General features: G+C 45.3%; 1 protein-coding gene across 1 annotated transcript in view; it reads right to left on the bottom strand.

Moving 5' to 3' along the window:
• MTUS2 (microtubule associated tumor suppressor candidate 2) overlaps positions 1-15,454 on the bottom strand; it is a 321,539-nt gene that overhangs the window by 89,059 nt on the left and 217,026 nt on the right. Inside the window, exon 6 of the mRNA XM_006831945.1 lies at positions 11,408-11,619. Within this exon, the coding sequence (XP_006832008.1) occupies positions 11,408-11,619 (212 nt within the window). The remainder of the gene's footprint in view (positions 1-11,407; positions 11,620-15,454) is intronic.

Raw genomic sequence — 15,454 nt, 5'->3', positions numbered from 1 at the left:
CGTTCACTCCTATGTTGGTTTCACTTCCTGGCCGAGTGCAGAAGATGCCTGGCACCTCATGGACCGATTTCATGAATGAATGGCTCCAGCTGCAATTGAGAATAGAATTGGATCCTAATACTAGTGCTACTAATGGACCTGGTGGTCCTCCCCCTCAATCACACAACTGGATGGTGCAGACCACAGGCACCACACAAGCAGGAGCTATGGTCTGTTTTCAACTAGAAATAACTGTTTGAGGTAAGCATTGTAGATTAGGACAGGCTGATTACAGAAGCAGGAGGTCCTTGGGGAAATAAATGGTTAAACATTTGACTATTAATTGAAAGAGTGGTAGCTGGAGTCTACCCAGAGGTCCCTCAGAAGAAAGGATTGGCAATCTACTTATGAAAAACCAGGCCTTGAAAACCCTATGCTGGCTGAATCTCTAAAAGTACTGCCCTGAAATCATCTTTGAATCTTAAGCCAAAAATGCCCCTGGGCAGGCTTGCGGGGTGCACCCTTTGATTGGTTGATAATGTGTGGAGGGGATTGTAACCATGGCACTGTAACGGTATACGATAGGATGAATGTAAAGCTAATGTTCTTCCATGTAAACTATCACATAATTCACAATAAAACAGTTTTAAAAAATGCCCCCTGAAGTCTCTTAAAACCAAACAATAAAATCATAGTAGAAAAACGTCTGCCTCGAGTTTTATGTTCTTTTAAGAACTTCCTGTCTAAGATGACACAGGATACCTCAGGGACAATGAGCTAATGGTGGAGCAAGAACTCAGAAACGGAAGGTGAGAAAAGACACACAACTGGAAGAATGCAAACAGCGTCACGGAATGACACAGCTGGTATATATTCCCGACACCAGCAACCAAGAACGCTGTACAGAACACAGTTCTACTCTGACACACATGGGTCTCCATGAGTTGGCACTGACATAAAGAAAGCTGGTTTGCGCCTGGTTGGGACACAGCAGTGGACTGGGAGTACTTCTGGGGGAGGTCCACGCTGTGGGTGGCTGTGTTGGAGTCATTTCCAGGCTGTGTCTGGTGGAGGTACTGGCTGTCTGCAGTTACATGAGCTGGAATGATGTCAACATTTGCAGCTAGACAGGTTTCCTGGGATCCGAGCTGTTGTCAGAACTGAGATGAAACAAAACCTGGTTCCTGGAAGTCACAAGTAGCAGAGACCATGAGCTCTCACGGGGTAGATGACTGTCATGGGTAGGGCTGAGTGTCAGGGTGGCTGGGCCGGGATGCTTACTGGTTTGACTGTTACGATGTAATCATCCCTTACAAGGAGACCTAATGGAACACCATCACTTCCATGGTGAGATCTGCTGTGAGCAGCCAATCAACTGAAAGGGAGTTTTCTCGAGGGTGTTACCTGTCTCCAGTACCTGTTGTTGTTGTAATGTGTTGTCGAGTCGGTTCCGACTCGGAGCGACCCTGCACAGGGTTTTCAAGGCTGTAAATCTTTACAGGAACAGAAAGCCTCATTTTCCTCCTGTGAAACAGCTTGTAGTTTTGAACTGCTGACCCTGAGGTTCACAGCCTGATTCGTAACCATTACATACCTGTGGACTCTGGCAAAGTTGTTTTCTGTTATTGGAGCTGACTCATCAATTGTCTAATGAGACCCGAGCCAGCTGCTGGCTGCATTACCTGCTGATCCTGAAGATGTCCAGTGGCCTGCCATCTTCCCTGCCGACCTTGGGTTCATTCACTTCTGCAGACACTGACCTGCCGCCCCACCTGGGCTCATCAGGCCCTGCAGCTATGTGAGTCAGGTGAAGCCTCCCACCTGACATCTGGCCCACGGACTCAGGACTAGTCTGTCTGTCCAGCTGTGTGAGCCATTTCCTTGAAATCAAGCTCTCTCTGTCCTGGTGTGGTGCTGTAGGATACACACTGGACCACAAGGTCCGTTTGAACCTCAAGGTTGACAGTTCAAACTTACCAGGCACTCCTCGGAAACCCTATCCACGGTCTGATCAGACTCGATGGCACATAACAACCACAACAGCAAGCCCTAGTGACGCTGTGAGTTAGGCAGTGGGCTGTTAACCTCAAGTTGGTGATTCAAACCCACCAGAACCTCTGCTAGAGAAAGAGGTTGTCTGTTCCCATAAGGATTTACAGTCTCAGAAACCCTGTATAGGTTCAGTATGAGTCAGAATCGACTCAGTGACAGAGTACATTGTGTGTGTGTGTGCCTGCGTATATATTTGCTGATATATAGATGAAGTTCTGGTGTGGCACTGAAGGATAATGCACAGGACTGCTAAGTCGGTGGTTCAAACTCACCAACTGCTCCTCAGAAACCTTATATAGGATTGTGATGGGTTGGAACCGACTGCACGGCATTTAACACCAACAGTAGAACCCCTGGTGTAGCTCTGTAGGATCAGCACTGGACTGCGAACCACAAGGTCCACAGTTCAAACCCACCAGCTGCTCCTTGGAAACCATATATAGGGTAGCTATGAGTTGGAACTGACTCGACAGCATTTAACAACCACAATACATATTTTTTTTCCTGGTGTGGCACTGTAAGATAAAGCACTGTGTGTGGATTATTGAATGGAAAACTGATCTACTCTGTAAACCTTTGCCCAATTCACAATAAAGAGTTTAAACGATCTATGAGAGGGCATGAAAGAGTTCATGGAAAAATGGAATGAAAAGAGAAGGAAGCTTTTCCATGAGCTTTTTGAAAACCGCTCATATATAAACATTCACACCAAGAGGTTGGTTTATAAATACACACACATGTGTGTTCTTTCCCTTTTCTTTGAGGATTTTGTTGTGGTGCATTGCCAAAAAAAAAAAAAAAAGGCGTTCATTAACTCAAAGGCATTTTTCAAAATGCAACCCACTCCAGGTTTAATTACATACAATATAGGTCACCTTGTTTAAAATGGGCCCTGAAGTGACTGTTCTGAACTATTTTATATGTTCTGCATGAGTAAGTTTCTCTATTATGGAGACAGAAGTCAGGGAGGAAGTCTTTCGCTTTGTAAAGAGCCTGTGGATGATTTTCAAGGGCAGTTATAAATAGATGGGGAGCCCTGGTAGTAAAGCGGATAAAGCGCTCGGTGCTAACCTAAAGTTAGCAGTTCAAACCCAAAAACTGCTCCACTAGAGAACCTCTGGGCGACCTACTTTCATAAAGATAACAGCCTAGAAAACCCAATGGGGGCAGCTCTACTCTGACCTGTAGGATCAGTGTGTCGGAGTCAACTCAATGGCAGAAGGCCAAGAGGCAGATAGCACTGAAGGATGGTCTGTCGCCCAGCCCTGTGTGCCCTTTTCCCACTGGGACGGTGAGCCCATATGCCCCTCTCGGTGCGCGCCCACTGATAGGGTTTGTTGGTCATATGCACTGGATGAGGGGATGGAACAGGGCAGGTCTAGCGTGAGAGACCTTGGTGGAAGTGGCAGGCTGAGGCCTAGTCACGGTACCCCTGAACTATTTCTCCAGCACTCATCGACTTCTGTCTCCACCATCACCCCTCTGTGTGGACCATGACCACAGTCTCCATTTGTTCTTCAAACATGAGTCAGCAAGACTACCCTCCGTTCCCCCAGCTCTCTGTTTCCAGCGGTGGTGAGTAAAAAAGGAGACTGGTGGCTCAGAGGTCAAGCTCTAAGCTGGTAACCAAAAGATTCAAACCCACCAGCCCACAATCCCCTTCCATAAAGATGACCCCAAAGTCATTGCCACTGGGTTGATTCCTACTAGCAGTGAGGTTTCTGAGACAGTAAATCTTTATGGGAGCAGATAGCCTCATCTTTCTCCCGAGGAGCGGCTGGTGGGTTTGCACCTCTGATCTTGTGGTTAGCAGCCCTACATCTGTAAAGACGACAGACAGCCTTGGAAACCCTATGGGGCAGTTCTACTCAGAACTAATTTGATGGTAATGGGGTAGACAAGAGGCTAAATCTCAAGTATTGCTACAAAATCAGAGGAACTCTGATTAAACAAAAATATGAATATGTGCTCCTTATGGTTTCTGAGACTGTAAATCTTTATGGGAGCGGCCGGTAGGTTTGAACCACCAACCTTGTGGTTAGTGGCCCAACATCTAACCCACTCCTTTTCTGTCTCTGCAGGGACAGGATGTCAGATATGGATTTTTCTGATTCTAAAGCATGAGCAATACACAACCCCTTTTATGAATGACCTCACAATCTGACTGCAGCATACTGCGGCGTATGTTTTCTTTCTGTTTTCATAATGTACCTCCAGGGACAAAACAAGAAATGAAAGCAGGGATGTGTTTTTAATTTTAAATCCAATTTCAATCAACTATATGGACTTGGTAGGTGAGCATTTCACACTTTAGTGAAAAAGCCGTGCTTGATTTTTGTGGCAACGTTGTTGTTGATGGATGCTGCCGAGTCCGTACCAAGCAACCTAGTGTGACAGGGTAGAACGGTGGCATGGTGGGGTAAGGCACTGGACTGCAAACTCAGTTTAAACTGCAAGGTTGGCAGTTCAAGCTCACCAGCTGCTCCTCGGAAACCCTACACAGAATCTATATGGGTAGTCCTGGTGTGGTGATGTGGGTTAATGTGCTGGACTGCAAATTCAGTATGAACTGCAAGGTCGATGGTTCGAGCTCACCAGCTGCTCCTTCGAAACGATAGAGGGTCACTATGGGTAGGAACTGACTTGACAGTACTTGACGACAACAATTCTTCACCTGGATTCCTGGTGTGGTACTGTAGGAGAAGGACTCGACCTCAAGGTCGGTTTGAACAGCATGGTTGGCAGTTTAAACTCACCGGTCACTCGGAAGCCCTATGCAGGATCGCTGTGAGCTGGAACAGACTCAACAGCACGTAACAACAACAATCTTTACCTGACCAATATGAGATGGAAGAGGTACAGCCAGAATACTCCTTGGAAGACAGGATTGGCCTGACTTTGTTTCTCATATTTTGGACATATTATCAGGAGGACCACTTCCTGGAGAAGAACATCATGCTTGATAAAGTGAAGGGTCAGAGATGGACTGGCACGGTGGCCGGAGCAATGGGCTCAGGCTTAGCAACGATTGTGAGGTTAGTACAGGACTGGGCGGTATTTCGTTTTGTTGTGCATAAGGCTGCTATGAGTTGGTACCTGAGAGCAGCTGGTGGGTTTGAACCACTGACCTTCTGGCTAACAGCCAGGCTCTTAACCATTGCATGCCCAGGGCTCCTTTAATAGAGATACTATGGCTGTAGCGTTGATTCTGAACAGCTCCACAGGGACTGAAAATATTTACAAAGGCACACAGCCTTATCTTCTTCTTGTGAAGCAGCCGGTGGGTTACCAGGGCTCTTGTCCTAGGATTGGTCCCTGGATTTAAGGTAATACTGGATGCAGGTTTGCACTTCCAGACAATGTCCTCTAGATGGCGCCACGGTCATGGCTCTCAGGCGAACATGGCTAAAGGGAGGCACAAGCCCGATAATTCGCCCTGAGGAAGCAGGACCCTGTGAGCTGATTCCCTCCAGGGTATTTTCTCACTCTGTGTCCTTCTCAGCCACGTTCTAATACCTGGGATTATAATTCACACTTTTCAGAAATTGCTTCCTTCATTGGCTTTGGTGGTATGGAATGTTCCCCTTTTCAATAACTTTCCTCCTCATCTCTCCTGGTTCTTTCCCTCTGACACGTCCAGCTGTTTCCCCGAAGCACAAAACTTTCCTGTGTTCATTTTGTTCCCTGTACAATCTGTCCTGTGAACTTCTACCTTTGATGCCATTTCTGTGTTATGGCCCCCACGTTTACTTCAGAGGATTACCTTTTCTCTCCTGCCATTTACACCCATGTGTGGCGCTGTGGGTTAATGCACAGGACTACAAGGTTGGTTTGAACCACAAGGTTGGCAGTTCAAACTCACCAACCACTCCTTAGAAACCCTATACAGGATTGCTGTGGGTCGGAACCGACTTGACGTCACATAACAACAGTCAAAACATATTGCTATGAGGGTTCCGTTTCAGATACGTGGGAGCTTATGCTAAACAAGTGTTTAAACAAGGCTCTGGGGTCAGTGGATGGCTGCAAACAAGTTCTCTTAATCTTGTTGTGATTGTTAAGTGCCATCGAGTTGGTTCCAATCCATAGCGACCCTGTATAGGGTTTCCAAGGAGCAGCGGGTGAGCTTGAACTACCAACCCTGCAGTTCAAAGGGCTGTGCAGTCTGGAGCATTAACCCATAGTACCACACCAGGGCTCTAGGGTGACTTAAAAAAACAAAACAAAAAAAAGTTTCTTTTTGTGCTACAGGGGGAAAAATGAGAGTAAGGTCAAGGTTGATATCAAATTTTTGACAAAACTCATGAATATCCTTCCAAATCATTGAAGCTTTGCAACAAGTTTACGGGAATGTTTCCCCACATAAGACACCAGTTTTTAGATGGGTGAATCTTTTCAAGGGGAAACGGGACGATCTCAAAGATGAATTCAAGACTGAGAGTTCATCTCAGAAATGCTATGGGACAGTTTTAATTAGGATTTCCAAAGTATAACCTTAATAGATTTTCTAAAAAGACACAGGATGATCACAGGGTCTTATTACAAAGTTTTAAGAACATTGCAAACTACGTTACTGAGAAAAACATCAGAAAAGTTGCACCAAGGAATTATTTTCCTTCATGACAAGGCACTTGTTCCTCCTTCCAGGGTGGCAAGGGCTGTGCTGAGAGAATTTCACTGGGACCGCTTACCCCACCCACCCTACAGCCCTGAGCTTGGCTCTTCAGGTTTCTTTTTGTCGCCCAAACTCAAAAGAATGTTTCAAAGGCAAAGTTTCTGGGATCGTTAAAGATGCCAAAACAGCCTTGTTGATCTGGTAGCAAGTAAAGAGCAGAGAATTCTTCAGGCGAGCATTTTTGTTGTTGCGGTGTGCCACGGAGTTGGTTCCAATCATAGCGACCCTGTAGAGGGTTTCCAAGAGTGGCTGGTGAATTTTGAACCATCAACCTTGTGGTTAGCAGTCTAATGCTTCTCTGACAGTGCCAGACCAGGACTCCAGAGGAAGAGTTGTTGTTAAGTGCCGTCGAGTCAGTTCTGACTCATAGCAACCCTGTAGAGAGTTTCTGAGGAGTAGCTGGTAAGCTTGAACCGCTGACCTTGTGGTTCAAATGGACTTTACAGTTCAGCCTGTTAACCCACAGTGCCACACCACGAAGGGTTAGAGAGCTGGAAACAGCCTTCAGAAGAGTATAGACCTAGATGGAAGATGTGTGAAGAAACAGTCAATAGCTTCATGTTTTGGCATCTTTGTTGAGTAAAGATTTCTTATCATTTTGTAGCAGTACTTTTTAGCAGAATCCTCAAGGCTCTCCGAAACCAGGCAGCAACAGGGGTAAGGGCCAGGAGCAGGCTCGTCAGACAGCCACACCACAGCCGTCTCTGGTCCGCTTTGCAGTGGATGTCTCAGGAACTCCATTGAATGTCTCCACAGAAGTGGGTCATTTAAATGAATTTCCCAAAGGGCATAATCCATGTCTATTTTCTAAACTGTGGCTGGTACATAGCATGTCTGCTTAAAGTGAGCTCCACTACTGTAAATACGTGAACCCCATCATCACAGTGTAGTTGGGTGGTGTTGTGGGTGCCGCTGCATCAGTACCATCGAACCAAGATCGACCATCTTGGAAACCTTAGGGGCAGCTCTACTGTCGTATAGGGTCACTGACCGTTCGAATCAACTCAACAGCAGTGGGTTTAGCTCCTAAATAAGATCAACAAGAAAGCCCAGAGGAAGTGAACATGAAAAACCTGTCAGCACATGTTAAATGTTGTGGTCATTAAATGCCCTTGAGTCAGTTCTGACTCATAGTGACCCTGTATAGGGTTTCCGAGGGGCAAGCTGATGGGTTTGAACTGCTGACCTTGTGGTTCACAGTCCAGTGCGGATCCTACAGCGCCACACCAGGAATCCATGTTAAATATGGATGGGGGTATTTGAATGTTATTTCCCCCCACTTTTCATGTTTAGAAATTTGTGTAATAAAAATTCAAATAAGTGAAAGTAATACTATACACACACACACACACACACACACACACACACACATATATATATATATATATATATATATATACACTTTGAGATGTAAGAGGGTAATGTATTATTCATTATATTATTTAAGCTTAGAAAGTACACAAATGTGTGGCATTTAATTTTTACACATTTTATATTTAAATATTTTTTGAGTAAAAAACAATGAAAAGCTGCTGTTGTCTCTGAGTCAATTCCAACTCATAATGACCCCATATGACAGAGCAGAACTGCCCCAAATTGTTTCCTAGGTGTCGTCTTTATGGCAGCAGATCTTTCTTCCACGGAGCCGCTGGGTGGGGTTGAAGTTCCAACCTTCTTGCTGTTAACTTCTGAGTCCTTAACTGCTGGGCCACCAGGACTCGTTAATGAAAAAGATCATCCAGTATTACTTTCATAAAGTTAATGATAACAAAAACCCAATGCAAAGTAATAAAAAAAATAAACCACCACCAATGGACCAATAAACAACATTCTTATCAATGGAGAAAAGACTGAAGTTGTCAAGAACTTCATTTTTCTTGGATTGACTATCAACACTCATGGAAGCAGCAGTCAAGAAATCAAACGACGTACTGCATTAGGCAAATCTGCTTCACAAGACCTTTTAAAAGTTGAAGAGCAAATATGTCAGCAAAGATGTCAGGACTAAGGTGCGCCTGACCCAAGCCATGGTATTTTCAATAACCTCATATGCATGTGAAAGCAGGATAGTGAATAAGGAAGACTGTAGAAGAATTGATGCCTTTGAGTTATGATGTTGGAGGAGAATACTGAAAGTGCCATGGGCTACCAAAAGAACCAATAGATCCGTTTTGGAAGAAGTGCAGCCAGAGTGCTCCTTAGAGGCCAAGATGGCTAAACTTCGTCTTTCATACTTTGGACATATTGTCAGGAGGGACCAGTCGCTGGAGCAGGCTATTATGTTTGGTAAGGTGGATGGTCAGATAAAAAGAGGAAGACCCCCAGCGAGATGGATTGGCCGAGTGGCAGCATTGATGGACTCAAGCATGGCAACAGTAGTGAGGCTGGCCCAGGATCAGGCAGTGTTTCGTTCTGCTGTGCATAAGGTCGCTATGAGTCGGTACTCATAGATGGCATGGCACCTAACAACAACAAGGATAATCTTAGTGCTAGCGAGTTGGTTCTGACTCATAGTGATCCCTACTAGGGTTTCCTAGGACGGCTGGTGGGTTTGAACAGCCAATCTGGCAGTTAACAGTTCAATGTTGATCCTACAGCCACATCTTGTTAAAAATAAGACGTAAATAAACAAACCCTTAACTGGAGCGTGTATAAAACTTGGTGCTAGAAGGTGAAGCGCCTACTTTATACAACAGGACTGTGGTGTGTTGTTTCACATATTCGACACCAGGGGGCGCAAAAGAGCAGGGTTCCCAGGAATCGGGCAGTGAGGAAAGACAATGATTCACTGGAACCCTGAGAAGCGTGAGTCCCGCGGGGAGGGGGGTCCCTCAGATTCCTACACCACCTGAGGTCTGGGGCTGTGGGTGTCAGCAGGTCTGTCAAGGCTGTGGTTGAGGGTCCTGCTGTGCAGAGCTGCCTGGAGCCCAAGAGAAGTGAGAGGCAAGAGTTGACCCCTAAATGCGGTATCTTGGATTCCCTGCAGGTGGGAAAGCTGACCACCTTCACACCTGCTCCCCCCAGAATTGGGAAGCACTGGGCAGAAATGACAGTTCTTATCTGGATCTCGGAGTCTGTTTCCCTAGTCATGTCCCATAATTGCAGTCCCTGGGGGTGCAAACATGTAACACGCTCAGTTACTACCCTACAGACTGTGTGGAGCTTTGAGTCCATCCAGAAAAAGGCCTAGAGATCTACTTCTGAAGAACTAGCCTTTGAAAACCTGCAGAGCACAGTTGTACTTAAGACACACACAGGGTTGCCACAAGTTGGGGCTAACTCTAGAGCCATTGTGTGTATGTATTATGACTTCCCTCCAATATACATCCAATGCCATCAGCAATCTACCTGCAAAAGTTCTGCCCTCTCCCCCCCTCCAAGCCTCCCCTCAAAAAACAAACCCCACTGCTGTCGATGTTGTGGAATGTGGAATGGATTCCGCCTCATAAAGGGTGGGCAGAGTAGAACTGCCCCATAGGATTTACAAAGCTGCACGTCGTTAAGGAAGCAGACAGCCATACTCCATGGGGCAGCTGGTGAGTTTGAACTGCCGAATGTGGCATGAAGTTCTGCTCTCACACACACACGGGACATCCATGAGTCAGAATAGATTCCAGGGCACCTGGAGGTCTGATAGGAACAGCAGGCCCTAGAAACACAACAGTCATAGCAACCTGAAGCCCCCAAGAATGGCGCTCCTCTGAGGGAGGAGGTGGAAGGAAGCCCCGAGGGACCTGACGTCATTCCGGTGGGAAGGAAAGTTGTCCCCAAGACATTCTAGGTGGCTGAAGGACACGCTGCACACATTTTGAAAAGCACAACCCCCAACTCCAATCCCAAACCTCGGTCACTGAGTCAGTTCTGACCCATAGTGAGGCAATAGGGCAGAGAACTGCCCCGTAGGGTCTCCAAGGCTGTCATCTTTACAGAAGGATACCTCCTCCTTTCCCCACAAAGTCACTGGTGGGTTTAAACCGCTGCCCTTTCTGTTAGCAGCCCAGTGCTTAGCCCACTGTGTCTTTCAACAACCACTGCTGTGGAGCCAACATGGACTCAGAGTGACCTGATAGGACACGGCAGAAGTGCTCCCTAGGGTTTCTGAGATGGTATATCTCTATGGAAGGCATCTGCCTCATTTCCTTTCAGGGAGCGGCTGGTGGCTTCGAACCTGAGTACTTGACCACTGTACCACCTGAGTTCCCTCAACAACCTGGCAGAGGAGTGTGATTAATAAACACAGTTGGAGTGAGGAGAACTTGTGTTAGGAAAGTCAGTCCCATCACAGAATACCCAGCATCTCGCTATCATTCCAAGAAGCACCTAAAACTGGTTTAGTGATGCGTCCTCAGGGGCTCAGATAAGTGAAGCTGTTTGCCCAAGGCAACGTGCTGAGTTAGAGGTATAAACAGGACTAAAACCAAAGCTACTTAATAAAACCCACTGCCACCGAGTCCAGCCTTACTCATAGTGACCCCACAGGGCAGAGGAGAACTGCTCCATGGAGTTCCCAAGGCTGCCCATCTTGATCGATTGCATATCACCTCATCTTTCAACCTTGAGCAGCTGGTGAGTTAGAACTGCCAATCTTGTGGTTAGCAACGGAGTGCTTAACCTCTGCACCACCAGGACTGCCTTATACACATCACCGCCCACCACTCAGACGACAAGACCTTCAGGAGTGGTTGCCGAGAGCAGCCTTACCTTCCGGAAGAAGTGCTGGGTGGACACGGCCAGGGCACCGAAGCCGCGGATGGCTCTCCTGAGCTCAGCACGCACCAGGCTGAGCTGCCGGGACTGCTCCTCACACTTGTCCTTCAGCCGCTGAACAAACTGCCGCTCAGCCTCGCGGGCCTGCAGGTCGGGCTTGGGAGGAAACCCGTTCCGGGGAGTGGTGCTCCTTTGCTTTGGGTACCCTGTGTGGACAAGACAAGGTGTGTGACAAAGGAGCTCAGCACAGATGTGATGTCACACAAAGATGACCCGGGCTTATCTTCTGGGGATGAAAATGACTACCCAAGGAGGGACTGCATATTTGCTCCATTTGTACTCTTTATGGGGCAAGGCTTCAGGCTTAATAAAAGGATACTAGATAAAATTGGTGTGTTGTTTTCTGCTTCCTATATTTCTCTGTGGGATCAGCACTGGACTGCGAACTACATACAAAGTCATCAGTTCAAACCCACCAGCTGTTCCTCGGAAACTCTATACAGGATCGCCATGAGTTGGAACCAACTTGATGGCACTTAACAACAACAACAACAACATATTTCTCTCAGCATTCTTCTTCTTTTTAAAAAAATAATATTGTTATGTTACATTTCGTTAAATTACGTTGTTACTTACACTATGTTAAATGCAACATCACATTATGTTAGCTTTTGTTACATTGTTATTGTACATTACATTATGCTGTTATGTTACATTATGTACTATTGTAAATTATGTTATGTTATATTACCTTATGGCACTTTACTTTTGCTATGTTAGGTTATGTTATGTGCTATTGTAAATTACATTTTGTCACATTAATTACATTATGGTACATTATGCTGTTACCTTTTTTGCTATTGTAAATTACGTTACATTGCATCACATTATGTTACATTACACTATTGTAAATTACATTATGTTATATTACCTTACGATACTTTACTTATGCTATGTTAGGTTATGTTATGTGCTATTGTAAATTACATTATGTTACATCATGTTATGTTACATTACCTTATGGTACATTACTTATGCTGTTACGTTACCTTATTTGCTATTGTAAATTACATTACGTTACATCACATTATGTTACATTATGCTATGCTACTTACGCTGGTACATCATGCTATGTGACATTACGTTGTGTTATGCTACATCATGTAATGTCACTTCCCATGATGTATGATGCTACATTCCATTACTTTACATCATGTTCTGTTACTTCATGCTATATTGCATTCTGCTACAGTTTGTGGTATATTACACCATGTAATATACCATAATGTGCTGTGTTACATCATCCTATGTTATGTTCTGCTAGCTGCTGCTGGGTTGGCCTTGTCTAATAGTGAGTCCATGCATAGTGGAATGAAAGACTACCCATCCTGTGCCATCCCTGTGAGGGTCTGTAGGTTAGACTTTTGTGGTACCCTAGGATTTTCACTGACTGATTTTCAGAATTATATCACCAGACCTTTCTTCCTACTTTGTGTTAGTCTGGACACTCCGCTGAAAAGTGTTCATCCTCACAGCAACACAAAAGCCTCCACTGACAGGTTCATGGATATTAGTTGTGCATGAGGTGCACGGGCCAAGAATCAAACTCTGTTATCTTGCATGGATGGAGACAATTCTACCACGAATCACCACTGCCCCCTAAACAGGAGTATTGTTCATAAGTTCTGTCGAGTTCGTTCTGACCCATAGCAACCCTGTATAGGGTTTCTGAGGCGTGGTGGGTGAGTTTGAACCACTGATCTTGCTGTTCAAACCGACCTTATCCTACAGTGCCATGCCAGGATTCCATCAACAAACACGATTACTGTTTGAGAAAATACATAATGGGAATCAATTATGAATCAGTGCATGAATCAATCCAGATCAAAGGTACAAGTAGTAACTCTGTAGGACAGAGAGCTTCCCCGTTGGCTTCCCAAGGCTATATATGATTATACTGCTGTCAGTCAGTTCTAATCCCTACTCACAGAGTAGAGCTGTCCCACTGGGTTTCCAGGGCCGCCATCTTTAGGCCTTTGAATGGGGCACCAGGGAGTAATGCCTGTGGCCCATTCCTCCCTTTAGGAGACCACTTGAGTGAGCCTACCTTCATATGAAGCAAGTCACACCTCTGATCAGCTGTGCTCTGGGGATTTCTGCCTCTAAATTTCTACAGCACCAATGTCCCATCAGACCTCTCTCCAGAATGTCACCCCAATCCAACGCCTCCAGCCCTACTGCTTCAGGCCTAGTCCAAGTCACCCTTTGCTCTCTCCTTCTGATGTTGTTGTTGTGAGGTGCCGTTGAGTCAGTTCCGACTCATAGTGACCCTATGCACAACAGAGGGAGACACCGGCTGGACTTATACCAGATCTTTGCAGTTTGTTGTAGTATTTGTCTTTATCTTCTTGAGCTGACCTTTGAAATTTTCTGTTCAGCTGTTGGACTTCCTCATTTCTTCCATTTGCCTTAGCATCTGTATGCTGGTGAGCAAGTTTCAGTGTCTCTTCTGACATCCATTTTGACCTTTTTCTATCATTTGTTGTTGTTGTTGTTACGTGCTGTGGAGTCGGTTCTGACTCATAGCAACCCTGTATAGGTTTTCTGAGGTTGTAAACCTTTACAGGAGCAGAAAGCCTCATCTTTCTCCCACGGAGCAGCTGGTAGTTTTGAACTGCTGACCTTGAGGTTAGCAGCCTGATTCGTAACCACTATGCTACATAATGCCAAGTGATATCATGATACAACTGTCAAATGACAGCACCACAAAACTGTCAAGTGAAATCATTATACAATTGCCATGACATCATTACCTATCTGCCAAATGACATCATTATAAAACTGCCAATGACATCATTACATAATTGCCAAATTTCATCGTTCATAACTGCCAAATGATATCATTACATAAGTGCCAAACCATTGAGAACCATGGACCAGCCACGTTGACACAAGACCTTCTTCACCTCCACAACCAGCGTTTCTCTTGCCTCTCACCTCTACACTCGTTGTTGCCAGACATATGTCGTAAATGCACAAAATAGTCAGTAGATTTTTTTTACTAAATGTTGTAAATGTGAAATGTTGGACAGTAAATATGTGAGGAGTAGGTATATTTCAAATGCTCCTTCTTCCAGTGAGTAACACATATGACGGAGTGGTTGAGTGGAGTAAAGGGTCAGAGGGCTCAGCTGCTAACGGAAAGGTTGGGAGTTCATGTTCACCCTAGGGAGCCTTGGCAGAAAGGCCTTACAATCTACTTCTGAAACACCAGCCAGTGAGAACTCTGTGGGGCACAGTTCTACTCTGACACACACGGGGCACCATGAGTGGAATCTACTTATGAAGCATCATTCACTGAGAACCCTGTGAGCACAGTTCTACTCTGACACACACGGGGGCACCATGAGTGGAATCTACTTGTGAAAACTCATCTACTGAGAAGCCTTTGGGGCACAGTTCTACTCTGACACACATGGGGTTGCTATAAGCCAGAACTGACTGAACAGTAGCTGGTAACATGTATGACAAATCAAAATGTGATAACACAGGACAGTAATGAGCTTGGAAAGACCTTATTTTTTCAGGGAGAAAGGCTTAACTGACCTAGAAACTTCTGATTGTTAATTTAATGACAACCATGCTAATTTTAATTAAATTCTTCCTCCTCTTAGAAGTCATCACAGATTTTCTTCTTTAGTAGGAGGCAACAGATTGAATAGTGATTCAAACCCACCAGTCACTTCTTGGAAACTCCATAAAGTGTCTGAGTTGTTGCTGGTGGGTTTGAACTGCTGACCTTGTGGTAAGCAGTCCAGTACTTATCCTACAGCACAACACCAGGAGTCCTCTAAGCTGTGGACATTACTAAGTACCAACATTGTCATATATTTTGGCCTTTGGGTGAACTCCTGGGTGCAAGGCCACAAGGACCTACCATTATTACTATTATTCCATGATCATTACCATCATTGTTGTTGGATGCTGTCAAGTCTGCTTGACTCATAATGACTCTAAGTGACAGAGTAGAAGTGCCCCACA

Source organism: Chrysochloris asiatica, unplaced genomic scaffold, assembly GCF_000296735.1.
Source record: "Chrysochloris asiatica unplaced genomic scaffold, ChrAsi1.0 scaffold00005, whole genome shotgun sequence".
NCBI lineage: Eukaryota > Metazoa > Chordata > Mammalia > Afrosoricida > Chrysochloridae > Chrysochloris > Chrysochloris asiatica.
The sequence above is the reverse complement of the archived record's forward strand: the minus strand, read 5'-3'. Positions and strand labels throughout refer to the sequence as shown.